The sequence below is a fragment of the Nipponia nippon genome, unplaced genomic scaffold (assembly GCF_047370975.1).
Source record: "Nipponia nippon isolate SJK-2023a ecotype South Korea unplaced genomic scaffold, ASM4737097v1 scaffold_1, whole genome shotgun sequence".
Taxonomy (NCBI): Eukaryota; Metazoa; Chordata; class Aves; order Pelecaniformes; family Threskiornithidae; genus Nipponia; species Nipponia nippon.
In genome coordinates, this window is record NW_028262290.1 from 50342910 (window position 1) to 50360267 (window position 17358).

General features: G+C 38.8%; 1 protein-coding gene across 6 annotated transcripts in view; it reads left to right on the forward strand.

Annotated features, from left to right (window-relative positions):
- The window catches only part of SS18 (SS18 subunit of BAF chromatin remodeling complex), a 44630-nt gene extending 37264 nt beyond the window's left edge, over positions 1 to 7366 (forward strand). For 3 of the 6 annotated variants that reach the window (XR_015704094.1, XR_015704100.1, XR_015704096.1), the window contains 4 exons: positions 506 to 628; positions 3362 to 3495; positions 3908 to 4199; positions 5663 to 7366. Coding sequence is in view for 3 of the 6 variants with exons in the window: in XM_087754646.1 (XP_087610772.1) it covers positions 506 to 628; positions 3362 to 3495; positions 5663 to 5689 (284 nt within the window). In the remaining 3 variants the exon portion in view is untranslated. The remainder of the gene's footprint in view (positions 1 to 505; positions 629 to 3361; positions 3496 to 3907; positions 4200 to 5662) is intronic. The other 3 variants (XM_087754646.1, XM_087754671.1, XM_087754661.1) reach the window with 1 other exon arrangement.
- The last annotated feature ends 9992 nt before the right edge of the window (positions 7367 to 17358 follow it).

Genomic DNA, 17358 nt, shown 5'->3' on the forward strand with positions numbered 1-17358 from the left:
CTAACAACAGTAAAATGACTAAAACACTCTAGAGATTTTTTTTTTTTACCTCAATGGAAATTTTTATTTAAACATAAATTTGTTGGTTCAGTTGTATATCTTTTTTGTGTGTGTATATATTTTGTATAATTATAGTGCCGTTAGGAAACAGCTTGCTGATCTTGTGTAGCTAGTCTGTGCTCTTGTAGCTGTCCTTAATTTTGTCTTTTTTAATTTTATTTAGCATAGTCATGATCTTATGACTGTGATGTTCCAGTAAATGTAATGCTCGTTTGGCAGAGATGCTGAAAATGCTGCAGTTCAACTTTGCAAAATTGGCTTTAACTGCAGTTTGTTTGGCCGAATTCCTTCTGTTTGGTTTGAGTTTTCTTCGTTTTGTTCAGTTTTTGAAATCAATATTGCATTTTCATTTTGTTCTTGTGTTGTTGGCTGTGCATCTTAGAAGGAAAACATTAATAAAGTAGGTATCTTTATAAGTTTTTGCTTTCTTGCAATCATCTTACAGGAAACTCGCAATATGGTCAGCAGCAAGATGCATATCAAGGACCACCCCAACAGCAGGGTTATCCACCACAACAGCAGCAATATCCAGGCCAACAAGGCTATCCAGGACAACAGCAGGGTTATGGTAAGAACCTGAAGACACAGATACCAATCACAGAAAAGACTAAGAGAGATTCTCATATGTTATTCCATCTCTCTTTTACTGGGTTGAAAAGCCAGGCTTGCGCAAAAAAGCTGTATGTCCGCAATTTCACTGGACTAAACCAAGAAAGCGTAGAAGACAGCATATTTTGGGAAGTAGATCTGTTGGCAATCCAGGACAGTGTGGTAGCACAGAAAACCGAAGGTGACTGGACAACATTATAACACATGTCTGTAATTTAGAAAGATCTAGAAAGAATCTGCTATTTTCTGTCCTCTCTAGGTGAACACAGTCAGGAGGGCACAAAGATAGCAAAGACCCATTTATACCCTTTCATACTTGGATTTGCCATTTAGAACAAAATCTTTTAAAAACTAGTTTAAAATTTAATCCAACATACATGAATCATTCTTCTAAAATTCTTGTACTGACCAGTAAGGAAATGAATATAAGCATTGCCAATGCAGCTTTCAAGAGTGTTTGTCTTCTAAATTTGCACTAGTAGTGCAAACCTTCTGATGTATAGCAGGAATGAGAAATCCTCTGCCACAAGTGAGATAATGTAGTCCTTGGATTCAAGGAGAACCTCCCACACAGGAAACTTATAGTAGTGTAATTTTTGTGCATTACTTATGAAAACTTGAGGTCAGAAGAGCATACTGAAAATACTGCTCTTTTAAGTTTTACTTGCTTGCATATTGTAAAGCTGTACATATTTATCTCAGAAGAAAGAATCTCTAAAATCTAATTCCATATATTTTAACTTCTAGCTTTGTTGCAGGCTAAGTGCTAAAACTTTCAGCATTGTGGGTACACAAGGAAGTGCATGGCTGGTTTGTTTGCCATCTAGATAAACGCCAGATTTGCATTCAATCCAGTTATGTTGAGAAAGAGTTAAGTTTTAAGAGCATCCACTGAGATTTAGCAAGTTTTCTCCTTTTGGACGTTATGGATGAATTGATAGTTCTAAAATAATATTCATGTACTTACATTCTGCTAAATGTAACATAGGAACAGAATGAAGATCAGAGTGAAGGTCCAGCTAGCTTGCTATTCTAACTTTTGTAAGTAAAGAAATAAAATCTGGCTTACTCTGAAAATTCAGGTTAAGAAATACTAGAGGAAAGGGATGAAGAAATCTGTAGGAGTGACTTACCCACTGTAATTTGTAAACCCAAATAGCATAGTTCTCAATTTCTACTTTTTAGCAGAAATAGATACTGAAGTTCCATTTTTATTTTATAAAAATCTGTCACTGAATATTTAGAATTCAAGTATAAAGAACTATCATGAATAAATAAAACCAAGTTTCATTTGTCAGATGAACACAGCACTTTTTAGGATGTAGTATCCTTGCTCAATTTAATATTTAATTGGTTTCTTATTTGCAAAAATAAATCAGCATCCCAGTCATTATTATCAATCTTTAAGGTTTTGTTCCACTGTAGAATGCTGAAACTGCATAGTTCAAGGGGATTTGAGGCCTGAGAAGAATGGTAACAGCCTATGGAGCTTTTCTTCTCCAGGTCATCTTTTAGACTGTCTCATAGATCCAGAATTTACTGGAAGAGTTACCAGCTGATGTCATCTTAATGTCCGGTGCCTGTAGCTAAAACTAGCCCTCTCTAGCACTAACATTATTGCTGAAACACACCTGTTTCTTCTGAGAGGAAAAAAACAAACAAAACCAAAAAAGTGTTGGTTTGTTTAAAAGAAAGCACTTCTAAAAAGTTGCAAATCTTCCTGACTCTGCCAGTTTTTAAGGGGTGGTGTTGAAAAAACTAGCTTAGATCCACTGCAAAAGATCCGTATGGAGTGTCACTGAAATACACAGTACACCATCTCTCCCAAGGTAGGAGGGGATGAGGTTAATTTTGTTTGGAACATGCCTGCACTGTCTGATGGCAGTAATGTGCAGCTTCCAATGGTAGGCAGGCTGAGTCCCTGTGAATAGTAACAGAAAGAGTTTGTATTGACAAAAGAACTGCTTCCTTTTACAGCCAAAAAAGGCTGGTGCCAAAGTTGGTTGGTTTGTTTGTTGTTTTGGTTTTTTTTTTCTCCCCGTCCTTTTCCTGGAAAGTTAAGATGACCAGAGGAGTATGGAGTAGAGGGTGCTTTTTTCCATCCCACAATAGCATTTACTGGTTGTCACATCTCACATTTTGTGCGTGTAACTTGCTTGCCTGATTGCCTGCTGTGGTGTGTGCCTGCTGTGGAACTGACTTTCTGGCAGTGCATTGCTGCTAGTCTCTTCAAAAGGTCCAAATGCTAAATGCAGCTGATCATCTGCCTGCTCCTGGCATTATAAAGTTCTGGAACTGGAGCAGCATACAGCAGGAGGAGAGTGTGCCTCCCTAAATCCTGGAAAGTGCTCATGTTTATGATTTGTCATTTCTTGCCTTGTTCTTCTCTGTCCTATGACTTCATGTGTGGAACTACATGCATTGGTAACAAATAATGAATATATAAATAAAGGTAAATGCTTCCGTGGTTGGAGCACAGGCCCTGTCAGCTAAGGTGCTTTCCAGGCTGAGAGGAGGACCACTGATCCCTGGTGTGTTTTTAGGTAGGAAGAGACCTAATTGCACAGTAGTGATACTTCTTAGCCCTCCTCAGTTGTAAAATTCAATGCTTTTGCTGTTCTCTTCTTCCTAACACCTTAAGCAATCTTTTTTTTTTTTTTCCTTTTTTCATTTACATTTTAATGATCTCCAGGCCCCTCCCAGAGTGGTCCAGGACCTCAGTATCCCAATTATCCACAAGGACAAGGCCAGCAGTATGGGGGATACAGACCCACACAGCCTGGGCCACCACAGCCACCACAGCAGAGGCCTTATGGATATGATCAGGTATTCTTTCATTTGATGAGAAAGTTGTGATTCTTACACACTCATTTGATAATCTTAGTTTCATGTGGACGTTTAAACTAATGAATTTGAGGACATGGTCTTTCAGGTGTGTATATACAATTCTTACGGACTTTATTTCCAGGTGAGTTACCCAGAATCATTTGTCTGGAGGTGTGATTAGTCGTTCTCTTCTGAGTATACAAAATGTTAATGCAATTTGGCAAAGTGAGGTACCCCAGACAATATTTTTGGACCTTAAAAATTAAGGTGCTCTGTTTCATAGCCTCATGGTGAATGACGTAATATGAAAGGTTCCTAAATCTCATGGTGGATCATCCTTCATTACTGCTCTGCAATAAAAATGGTTGAATTGATTTTCCACAAACACAAATCCAGTAATCCTCCCCTCCAGTTTCAGAACCACCTCGGGTGTGCAGCTGAAGTCCCGCTACTGTAGAACTGTGTGGGGAGACATGAAGCCTATTTTTGCACAGATTTTCTCTGAGCAGTATAAAGGAACACTGAACATGGGAAAGAAGTGACCTGAAAAATCAACTGCTATTTTCCTATCACTACTAAGATAAGTTTAAAACAAACAAGAACCACCAAAACTCTATGCTGGAGTTGTAGTGGAGGACTCCTTAAAAAAAACAACAACTGTCTTCTAATTAAAGGATGAAGCAGACATTTTATTCCTGTAGAAGGTACTAAACTGTAAAAATCTAATCTTTGCGATATGAATAATTTAGAAATGTCATTAATACGTACACTACTACTTTCCTCAGCATAAATAAAGTGGAGAGTAACTAAACATACGTTACGATCAAGTTGAAGTTCTAGTGTTTAAATGAAATTCTGATATGTCAGTAAAAGATGAGTTGAACTTTGAAGAACTTTCCCTTGGAAGTGAGAATAGCCACAACTGCCTGCATTTTTAAAGGAGAACCGTTGACTTCCTTTCTACAGAAATTAGAAAAGACACAGAAAAAGGAACAAACTCTTTCAGTGTGGTAGTTTAGAGGTGCAATTACTTAACATATAAACAAAATGCTCATGAACAGAACTAATAGCTTCCTCCTGCAAATAATAAGCTACAGGAAAATGCTGTGCTTGTGGCAAATGTAGGGTCAAGGCAACTTAATTTGCTGAGTTTCTTGCAGCTTTCTATGCAGTAGAAGTGGATAACCCTCTCTGTAGATAGGCTCTACTCCTCCAGTTTGTGCAATCTTAAGTTCCACTGGGAAACTCAATTGTAGAAGACCCTCTCCACTTTGTCATACTAGCCATTCCCATAGGAATTGTGCTGCTTAAATTCTCATCTGCCAGCTGTTCTGAAACTCTTCTTCCTGACTGATGGTCATATTACAATGGAAAAAACTGACATTGCAACATGAAATGGGAATTTAAAATACTGCCTTACCATGATGGTACTTAATATGGAATGGTGGTGGGAACGCAGTTTGGAGAATGCTCACTTTGTAGCACGCTACTTGTTTCTGCAAGTCGTGAACCCTGTGGTGAAGGATCATGGTAAACTACGTAGCATTGATGCTTTCACCTGTGCCCTCCTCTGCATTACACGATGTTCTGTCAAAAGAAATAGAGAATATCAATAAGGGTAATAATTCTATGTGTTGGATCTATGGAATAATTGATTCCCATAGGATATGTTGACTAGTTCTTTATGTTCACCGGGATGTGCCTTGATTTTTGAGATACATGTGTCAGTCCATTCTGTGATGCTTGATACATGAATACTTTAGGTATCTCTGAAAGCAGGTTAGTTTCCTAAATGACTTAGAATTTAGGTGACCTTGTCTTTTTGAAATCGTTTTCAAAGTTTAGGTGGGAAGTAATTCCCATCTTTTATTTTTGACAGTGTTCTGCAAATTCCACAGCAGTCTACTGTATTTAAAGATACACTCTTCTGATCAAGTTAGGTTCCTGGCTTTAAATCCATATCATCAGTCTCACTTTTCCATTAAAACACAACAGATTTTTAGTGAGATGAAACTCTCTACCACTTACTCGTATTGGTTTATCATTTATTTTTATTTGTTTCCACCTTTTAACATCATAGTTTATTTGGATGGTCTTTTGATTTGAGCTTTTAATACAGGAAAATATGCCTTGTGGTCTAATTATGTATTTTGAATTTCTTTCTTAGGGTCAGTATGGCAATTATCAACAGTGAAAAAGTACTCACATTCCGGTAGGCAATATCTGTTAGCAGCCATGTTGTCTCCTCAGCACTGTGGACATCTTCCTGAGATGAGAACCTGCCATTCCATCTAGCTTTTGGAAAAATCTTGTGGCTGTTTAATGGTATACAGTCTTTATGGGTTAATTGTTAAAGACTGTAGATTCTCAGAAACTGATTTCACATCTCTACTCTAGATGGCAATATTGGACAGAAAATATGTGACATAACAATTTGCAGTGAGTTGAGAACTATATGTCAAATAGACTGTTACAGACTGAAAGGTGTGAACAGCTTTGTATGTTTATGAAGGTTATGGGAATTTAATATTTTTTCCACAGATTTTTTTTTGTAGGGGGAAAGGGGAAATGCACACTTTTTACAGCAGCAATATTTTGTATATTATGTTTTTCATGTGGTGAATATGCAAGACAGTACACTACTCGCTGGGCAGGATAGGAAATCTACTGTTAAAAATGGGTTGGGGCATGATAAGTGCTTGATTGTGTAAGTCTTGAAATGGTGTACAATAAAGATAACAGTGAAAAAAGATGGAGAACATCATACATCACTGATAGGTTCATGTACAAAGAATAAGAATCCCAGTTATCTAAATGGGAACATGATTAAGGACAGTATAATATAGTCTTGTGCAAAGATTAATTTTTTAAGCTTTCCAATTTTTCTGAGTGAAGCATTTTTGTAAAAATTGTTTCTAACATAGTTTGACAATTTTCTGCAACATTTTTTGGGTAACAAGATAAATGTTTGGGTTTTATTTCTCAAGTGTTTTGTCACAGCTTTGCATAAGCAAGCTGTAATCCCTGTTAATAATTGCAATAACAAAGAAAATGACAAGTGTTAATTTTACTTGGCTTGAATATGCAAAGAACTTGAAAAAGAATATGGAGGACAGGACTGTATTGTATAAGTGTATTTTAACCTTTAGTTGAATAATTTGTATGTATCAAAATAGCCTAGAAGACTTTGTAAAACCTATCTAAACTTTCCTAACTGGGAGGTAATATCTTTAGAAAGGGGGCATTTTTTGTGTGTGTCCATTTTTCTTATTGGTTAACATGAGACCAAGGGATGTTTTATAACATCAAATATAAAACCTGTCGGTGAGGTAAATGCCAAATTTTGTTCTGAACTGCATTAATGCTTATAGTGTTGCATGTGAGATAGAGGCAGCACCTTGATCAATAGCATAGTACACAAAAAATTGGTTTTGAGACTGTCCTGCAACTGTATATCAGATAAATAAATGGATATTCTGTTGGGCAGGAATATATGCATTCAAGAATTCCTGGCAACTTTTATAAAGGACAAAACTTAAAATAAGCCCAGGAGTAAAATAGTATTTTTTTTTTCAGTCAGCAATCATGTTTGGGGGGAAAAAAAGAAAAACAACTGGTGTTCATAATGTGTATGACATTGTACATGGAAGACAAGATTTTCAATTTGTTCATCATTTTTAAAGGGAAAACAATTTTCTTAAAGTCAATAGAAAATACACATCAAGGTTCGAACAGATATGGCATGAGGAACATTATTATGAATGAAATGCTTGTAGGTTCTGTGCCAATTTTCCACCACTGTGTACTTCATTGCTATTTAAAACTGTACTCCATCAATTCTAACGGAAGAATAAATTATTTGTGGTTTTAATTTTCTCATTTGTTTCTTTAAATTAGATCCCTATCACTCTGATGTCTCATCTGGAGACTCTGCTGTGGGTTTTTATTTTATAGAAGTTTGGCCAGAATAACCAAACTGTATTTGCATTCTAGGACTTTATCAAAATTCTCTTGCCATAGCCAAGTTAATTAGAATTAACTGTTCAGTAATCAGCATGTTGTGTAGGTTGTTTGTTACGAAATTCTTCCTCTGAAAATGAAGGTCCACGAGGCTATAATCAAGATGACTGAATTAGATAAATGAGTTGAGGAGGCAAAAATGTGTTGAACCCAACCTGGAGTAGATACGTTATCTCATTTGAAATAAGCTCAACTGACATTAAGAAATAATTTGTCTTGCCAGCCCATCTTCTGTTGTCTTATTCTCCTTTTTAATGGAAACTAAAATTGCAATTTTAATAAGCAGAATTTCCTCCAGGGTTTCCCTCCTAGAGACTACTGCATTTGCAAGGTTTAATTGTTTTATAACGGTCCTGTTTCGTAAAACTTTTTAATTGGTGGTGACAAAAATTACCTTATTCCTCTGATACTATGCCAGAAGAACAACTTGAGAGGAGATAGCTCCACATGAAAGTATTTCTACTAAAATTACGTATTAAAAGAGAGCCAGTTTTCCCTAAACAAAAAAGAAGCAGGAATGCACGACAGGACCAGGATGAAATAACAAGATACCAGGTTCATTTTAGTAAGTATTCTTTATTAAATGAAACCCAACCAATAAGAAACTAGTAAAAAAGGTGTTACATTTGGCATTTTACATGTAGAATGTAGAAAAGAGACGTAAGAGGGGGGCTGACACAGCAAATCAAATATGTGAATGGAAATGATACAAATGTTCAAAGAGTAAAGAGGAGGAGTTAATGAATTAAGTGACTTTTAGTTATCATAGCGCTGTGATTTTTGCCATCGTATTTTGCACTTCGGGCTGTTTTATTTCCCTTTCTGCTCTGTGAATGACTCGCAGAAGGGAGAAGCTGGCTCACTCTTTCAAATGAAATTGACTTCACAATGGTGTAACATAAGTAAGCAAACGTGCCACTTTGTAGAGCAGGATAAATGTACCTTTTTGCAAATGGTCCCGTTTTCATTTTCGTATCTAAAATTCCTTTTAAATGTTTGAAGTAATTGATTTTTTTGAGAAAATACTCCTGATTAAAGAGGGGCAAGGACTTCAGTGCAAAAATATCATTGTACTTCTACAGTTCTTACCACAGAGGATGCTGAAACACTTTAATGTGATTTAAAAGAAAAAAATACAAGATTTTAGATTCAAAAAAAGGAGAGAATACTTAAATTTACAAAATGAAGAGAAATTGTTACACCAGCAAGTCCAGATGGAATCCAGCCAGAAGCCCTGAAGAAGTTTAAGAAGAAAGTAGCTGATTTTCCTACATGGGCAACAGTTGCTGTATCGTAAAATAGAAGCATAAGGGTGAAATCCTATGAAATGAACCCAAACAAACCTTCTGAAGTGAACAGATAACTGGATAAAGTAGTAAGTTAAATTTTTTAAAAAAATTGAATACTATTATAAATGTTTTAAAAAAAAAAGACCCAAATGTGCCCCTTAATCTGCTAGAATTACTGTAAACGGTGATAGCACAATCTGATGGAATTGATCTTTATTTGTATGTTCTGAAAGCCTGAAGTTCTCTGAGAAGCTGCTACCATAAAAATAAAACATGCAGTAAGGTGGACTGTGAAGCACTGGAAATTAGATAAGATGGGGGGAGAATAGGAATAAATGCTAACTATAAAAAATGACAGAGATTGATAAGAAATTATGCCAGAGCTCTATTGGGACCACTGATTAACACTTACCAAATAAATGAGAGAAAAGAATACATGTTCCAGTAGCAAAATGAGGTGGAAATGGTGCTACTTCGATTATGCAGGACTTAAAACTTTGTGGAAATGCAGTGGACCATAGCAGAACTTCAGAAATGGCTGATGTTTACAAAAACAACAACATAGGTACTGGATGGGATAATACCAATTTACTGATACGCAGTTAATCAACTGTCAGGAGAAATTTTATGGCTAGGGCCGTAAAACATCTGTTCAGTGGGTATCGGAAGTCACAGGGCCACCAAAATGTTCAAAAAGAGGTGATGGGGAACACTTCACAAAACACCGTAGCACTGGTCAGGATTCTATCCGCACGCTGAATTACCGTGTTCATCCTTGTCTCTCCCCTATCAAAAAAGGATTGGTCAGGTAAAAGACAAGGGGGTAACGAGTGTTCAAAAGCGAATGAAATGTGTTTGGGATTCTTTATTTCAGAAGTCGGTATGTGTAAACCAGAGGTACCTAACAGGTAGTGTAATTTTTTGCAAGGATATGGACAACATGATGAAAATTAAAGGCAACACCTTTAAAATTGATAACAGAAAATGCTTTTTACGACATGCATAACTGCAAACTCAATCCTCAAGATACTATTGAAGCCAGGGGCTTCGTAGGATTAAAAAATTGAATTGGATATATATATGAGAACATGTTACGTTAGATCAGATGAAACAGTTTGTTTTGAAAGAATGTAAAACCTTGTGCTTCACAGGTTTATGCAACAAGCAGCATGCTAGAGTTTGGACGATGATTCTGTTGGTGCCTTGACAGTAAATATTGGGAGTATATTTAGATTTCTTTTTATCGTGACTTTTAGAACCTCGCTCTGCAAAACCTGGCAGTAGGCGTTACCAGCAGCAGACTATTGGTTTAGGTTGCAGAATTAAACTGAAACATAGATCTGAACTGGAGTGGCAGTCCTGTTCAGAAAATTATTTTTTTTCACTGTGGTGAAACATACCACAAAAATAACATGAATAGTGAAATACTTACGTTGCAAGCTTGCAAAATGCTGGATGCTTTCACTCCGTTCTCATAAGCTTCCTGCAACAGTTTTTCAAGAAAAATTCTTGACTAATCTAGCAGAACGTATGATTTCCTATTCCTAAGACCTGATGATTTTACAAGAGGAGTTTTTTCAGTTTTCTGTAGGTAATGTTTTCTAATTTTCCCTTACTGTTCTTCACTTGGTCTTAAGAAATGAAAGAAGTTCGGTACGTCAGCAGCATCACGTATTTACACCTCGGGCTTCTGGTGGGGGAAGAGCTGTGGGGCTGGAAAGGAAGCTGCTGGAAGAGCCAGAGCTATTAGTCTGTGAACTCTTCGGAGCACTGCCTTATATTCACTTCACTTTTTAAACAAGTGGCGTAGGTGAATTGCCTTCTAAATGCTTTTGCATTTTGGTCCATAATTTTCATTTGATCTAGAAGTTAATTTTACACGGCATAAATTCTAATCACCTACTGCAGTTGCTGTTGCCAGAAGTGCGCTGGCACCTTGACACAGGTCCATTACAGATACTTCTGTAGAAAAGCGCCATTTGCTAGGGCAGGCTTGGTAGGAATACACATTTTGTTTTTACGAAATTAAGTTACATCAGTTTAACCTCCTGACTCTTTTTTTAGCAAACTTCAAGTGAAGAAATTCTAGTCTGCAGTATGAAGTTGCCTTCTTTACGTTTTTCCAGTCATAGCTTTTCTCAGCCCAGAGCCCTTAGACTTCCTTTCCGCAGGGCTACAATATAAACAAGTGCTACAGTTCTTAGAGTTTCTATCTAAATACTGATTATGGCCTTACTTGCTAAGATAGTTTCTTGCCAGGTTGATACGGTGTCAATCTCAAAGGTTAATGATCCGTATATCTTTTTATTTTTTTCCTCAGCAAGGATACAGATCATTTCAGAGCTAGCTCTTCTTACTTGAGCACCTAGATAACTACATCTATCTGTTTGCGCCCAAAGCTGTTTCCAGCTTGGATAAAATATTTGCCTTCTGTTGTGAAATACCTTATTTTGAAACTTACTGTTGGGGAAAAAGGGTTCTGCCTGTAAACACCAGAGTTTTTAATTTCTTAAGCCCAGAGGGTCTGCCCATCTGAGTATGACAAAGTATATTTGCCAGCTTGACACTGGTTTCAGATTCATCACCTGCTTCAGTAGCCGTGTAGGCTCAGGAAAGGTAAGAACATAGCAAAACTGAGGCAGGCGTGAAGGTTTCTGTTGTATCCCCCAAAGTTTTTGGCTGATGGCAAGTGGCTGATTTTAGGACCGTAAATATATGCTTGGTGGGTACTAGGATATCTGTAACCACTATGAGTACCTTGTGTGGATGCTAACATGTCTAATGGAGCCTGGTGTTCATTGGTGCTTGTTATGACTGGTGCTATGCTCTTGCTGTAAAGACAGCCCTGATACTTTATTACCTCAGAAACTTAGTTCTATATGGCCTGTATTATTTGCCCTTCAGTTTCACGTTGCTTCATGTTTTCCTGCTCTTTGGCAGCAAACAAGGCAGGCAGAAAACCAGGAATCCTAGGTGAGACCCACTCTGCTGAGGAGCGAACAAGGAACATGGAGATAAATTAATTTGACTGCTTCAGTAGTTCTTTTGCCTGTTCACAAATTTGTTTAAAATGTGGTAGACCTGAGGTCTGTGGGCCAAGCATGTGACCTGCTGACTAAGTTTTCTTGATACTCTGCCCTATTATCATTATTTAAGTGACCACTGGCAGCTGGTCACCATTTGAATGAACACTTGGCAGACTCTCTGTGCAACCATTTGTATCAGTTTTTTGAAGTGAGTTAGTGGGCCAAAGCACCTTTCGTTGAACTGGCTACGTTTCCACTGAGAGCAGGATGATGCTGCAGGGTGTCATGCTGGCTGGCGTGTATTCGTGTCTTTGCAACACGTTGGTCCAATGACTCAGTAACTTGTAGGCTACCCCACGTTATGCCATCAGTAGTTCAGACAGTTTGTATATTTAGATGAATATTGAGAAGCTCTCTCCTTTGTTGCTGTTTCTCATCATGTCACCGTGTTGATCATCTGTTCTGTTTTTGTAAGCCATGACAGCTCACCTTTTGACCATGCCCATCCTCTAGAAGGGTAGCAGGCAAGACTCACCTCGAAGCCTGACAAAGATGCAAAGGCAGAATTGCTGCTGGAGACACTGGAAGATGTCTGTGACAAAGAACAGATAGCAATTATTTAAGGAATTGCGCACGTTGATGACAAGATCATCTCTAGTTCCTCCTGTGGTATGTGTTTGACACTACCTTCTCCATTGCTATGAGGAGGTTCTGAGCCCAAGAGACAGCTATGAATTAGTGGATTTACATCATACTTACCATTTGGAAGCAGGGCTTTTGGGTGAAGATCTCTGTAGGGAACTGCTCCCTGAGTTTCTAAAAGAGTACACCACCTTCCAAGCACCAGTACATGTGAGGGAGAGGGTGCCCAAGAGGCTTGCTTCTACTGCTTAGTGGCCGATGACTTTGGCGTGGGAAAGTCTACTACAAGGAAGATGGACAACAAAATCTGCCTTCTCCTGGCAGAATCCATAAAGTCACGTGGAACCTCACCCAGCATTGAGTCCTCAGTTTCTGTCACTGTGGGCACCTGTGACTACATCAACAAGAATTGTTTACTACTCCTTTTATATGAGGTTTCATGGATTGCCACAGATGTACTGACTGGCATCACTGGCCCAGGCTGGGACACCTCTTTCCCTCACCATCTTCAGCACGTGTAGATCTTGAAAGCAGGAGAGACTGGTACTCCCTTTTCTCCAGATAAATGAATATCCAAGGAGAGTAGATCCTTAAGTGCACCCTGGGCAGTGGTGCCAAGAGCCTGTGGCATAGGGTCCTAAGAGCCTAGGCAGACAAGCGTGTGTGGTATAAAGGGTCCATTTTTCCACCATACTGTACGCTGATGAATCTGAGAGCAAATTTGAAAGCAAAAAAAATCATGTTTGGGAGGGTGTAGAAAGCTAGGAGGAGGAAGAGGTGGCGAGACTTAGAAACATCCACAAACATAAAGGCTAATGTAACCCAGGAGCCTTGTAAGGACAAGGGAGGGTCTGTAGCACCAGTGCCAACACGGAGGAGAGGGGAGAACTTGGTGCTTTACAATGACATTGATGGCTGATGACATTCTCAGAAGGCAAAAAGTCAAATCATAAAGTAATACACATTGGAAGGGACCTAAGGAGGTCTATAGTCCAACCTCCTGCTCAAAGCTGGGTCAATTATGAAATCAGATCAGGTTGCTTAGGTCTTCATCCATTCAGGTCTTGAAAACCTCCAAGGATGGAGATTGCACAACCTCTCTGGGCACCATGTTCCCCTGCCTGACTTTCCTCTGTGTGAAAAAGTTTCTTCTTTTAGCAAATCTGAACCTCTTTTGCTTCAGCTCATGCGTGTTGTCTCTTGTCCTCCAACCATGCACTGCCATGAAGTACCTGGCTTGGTCTTCTTGCTAACCTCCCGTTAGGTGCTTGGAGGCTGCTGTTAGGTCCCCTCCAAAACCATCTCATCTCTGCTGAACAAGCCCCGTTCCCACAACCTCTTCTCAAAGGGCAAGTGCTCCATCTTGGTGGCCCTCCACTGAATTTGCTCCATCAATTTCTTTGCTGGGGGCAGGACAAGGCTGGACACAGTACTGCAGGGCCACGCAGCTACTGATGCACAGTCAGTCCGTAGCAGTAAAAAATGTCAGTGCCCAGAAACAGAAAGTTTCAGGAATCAACGATTATATAGGAGGAATTGTTAATTTATAAGATCAGAAGAGGAACAAGAATGAGGATAGTGAATCAATATGCTTAAAACTCCCGATGTCTGTATATAAATGCAGTTAAGTACAGGAATATACAGAAAGATTCTTAAGTGTATGATCAAAATTATGACTGCATTGGCATAACAGAAACATGGTCCTATTTATTTATTTATTTACAGGGCTTGAACATTAACATATAAAGAACTTTTCTCAGGAAGGACAATGAATTGAAGAGAGAAGATACTTTGTCAGTGAATAAGGCAGTATGTCTTCTCTGATGTATGGAAGACTGACCAATTGAGAATCCGTGGCAATAATAAATGGAAAGAGAGCAAATGCTGTCATGGTGGTGAAAGTTTACTGTAGACTTTAAATGAGATCTGCCTGAATTGTAACTGTGCAAACACCTCTTGGGAAGGGGATGCAGCAGAATACAGGCAGTTTCCTGGGAGAGTTTTGTACAGAAGGCATGGAGAAAGCAGCCAAATGAAAAGGTCTTATGTGTTCATTCTCACCGTGAAGAGGAATCACCTCTCAGTGCAGGACTTAAAGGCAGCTCGAGTGAGAGATCATGAAGTGGTAAGAGTTTACTCTCAGAAAAGGAAGGGAAGAGAGGAGCAAATAATGTTTTGAACAGCAGAACCAATGATGCCCGTTTTTGCATAGTAGTATCAAGAATAAGTTTATGTTTGGATTCTCTGATGCCTAATGACTTGAGCTCTAACAACAGCCTTTGCTGAACTGAGGTATTTATCAAATCTCTTTTCTCTCCTAGTTGGGTTGTTTCATGACCTTTGAATGTAATGTCTTGAAACGCCTCTCTCAGAGTTGAGTGAAATTTGTCAAATTTGGTTAAAATTTGTTCAAGCAGTTCACTTTTCCTCAGAAAGCCTAACAAACAGCAAACTTCGACAAAGAAGGTGTCTGTAAGCTCAGAGAATGAAGAGGAAACATGTCACGGGGAAAAAAGTCTAAAGAAAAACAAGTTCAGGAGAACTGGCAAGTCCTTAAAGAAATTATACTATGGCTAGAAGTACAAATTATCCCAATGTGGAGGATCAAGAGCTCATCAGTGCCTTTAAACAAAAGAGGAAGTGCACAGAAAGCTCTCATTGTTAGGATTAAGCTTAAAAGAATAGTAGAACACATTGAAATAAAATCAAAGCAAGCCACAAAATGAAATATAACTATTCAGAGATACTGGTAGAAAAGGAAGAGGTGATCCATTACTTCACAGAGAACAAAACGTGTAGACAGTGTTGTTGAGGAGTATTTAAGCTTAAGACATTACTCCTAGACTTAGGTAGGAATAATCAGTTACACAAATACCTGATGAAGAACAGTTCTTTAGGTACATCTAATTTTACTACAGTTACAGCAAATTATTACATTGCTACCCCTATTTTAGGATCAAGGAACTAGTAAAATAACAGCAATAATAATGATACAGTCTAGATTTGTTATCTTAGTGCCTCTATCAGACCAATTTATGGCAGGAGAAAAGACAGTGGGCACATTAGAGGTAGGCTCTTGGTGGGGATAATTATCCCCAAATGACTACTGGCAAGAGGTGAGTATGGAGAGATGATGGTGGGTGGATCTCAGAGGGGAATAACATGTATTGATCTTATTTATCAAACACAGTGAACTGACCACAAGATCCATAATTGTATATTGGCTCATTATAGTACAAAACATATATTAGCTCTAACATAGATTACACCTTTACTTTTAATCCCCAGCACCACTGAGGGAGCCATGAACGTCCAGCAAAGGATCTGACAGGGAGGGAGTAAATAAATGGTCTTGCAGGGAACCTGCCAGCTGCCACATCCCATGGAAATGGACGCTGGGAAACTAGTAGGAGAAACTCCCATTTTGAACATCAGTTGCTGCTGCTATTCAGTTGTACTATTACTCGTTTTTAACTTAAGAAAACATCCTTTAATTTTAAACTTTGCCTACACAAATTCATGATATGATTCAGAGGGTCCTATACTCCTGAGTGATTTTCAACCTTATTAAGCATCAGTACAAGTTTCCCAGTTGGTGCTGAGAAACTGGCTTTCAGGAAGGTGAGAATCCAAGTTCTCTACTAAATAAGCTGTTCTTCAACCCATAGAAGATGGTGGTGCTTCTTCTCTTTTTGATACTGAGAACCTAACAATGCTCAGGATACCTTTGCACCATCTTTGGCTGAGCTGGAGATGTCCTGGCTGGAGCTGCAGACAGTGCCGGTGCTAGGGAAGGAGGCTGTATCACCATCACAAAGGGAGCTCCCATTCCCCAGACACCTTTGCTTGAGCAGGGAGGAAGAGGAGGTGTTCTTCTTCTTTCTCTGGAGGAAGAAGCAGGTTGGCTGAGCAGCTGGGTGCCAAGCGCAGGGGGAATTGTGCTTCCTAGGGTGGGGAGCACTGGGATGGCACAGCTGAGTCCCTGCAAGACACAGAGCTCAGCAGGAACTGTCTTTCAGAGATATTTAATTGACCCGCACACACTGCTTTAGACCGTGCTAGGTGGTGTGTACACAAAAGCAAGTACTTCTGAGGTGTGCTGAAAAAAAATATTTTTGCACCATCTGTGGGTATTTCCTAGCTAGTAAGCACGGAGACTAGGGAGGGATGGAGGGGGGAATATACTGGGAGACAACGACCATATTATGCATATTTTGGCAATACCTGGAACATCTGAGACCACAGGAGAAAACAACCATATCTATGCTATCTACAATCTCCTCACATTTTTAAGAAAAACACTTCAGACTCTCCTTAAAGGTTTATGAACAGAATCCTAAAGACTGCAGCTCTCTTCAGCAGCTGTAGCTCTACTAAGCCATCAAGACCTAGTACTTTCATTTCAACATCCCACTCCCTAGCAAGTTGTTGAAGCTCCATAGCAAAGTTGAGTACTTCAAATCCTGCCAGTTAGAGCTCAGTCCTCATTCCCACATAAACACAACCATTTTGCAAACATGATCTGATATTAATTACCCCCCTGGCACCAAAAGTCAGGATTTCCTGATGCAGCCCGCTAATGTAAAATGCATTAGTGAAAATGCTGGCTCCAAGGGGTTAGGTTCTCTAAATAAACATAGCAAAGTTCTTCTTTATTCGCAACTCCCAGGCTATTCTGAAAGACTGATTTCTCCAACAAGGAAAAAAAAAAAAAAGACTAAAATCATCCTTGGGTTTTTAATAGGTTATAAATGCCTTTTTTCTATTCAGTTGCAGGAACTGAATGTCAAGTTGTAGATCAATGAAATCTGACTCTTTCTTGCCTTAGAACGAAGTTTGTCCGAGCTCCTTTCTGCCGTCGTGTGCTTTGTATTGTCTCTCTGATG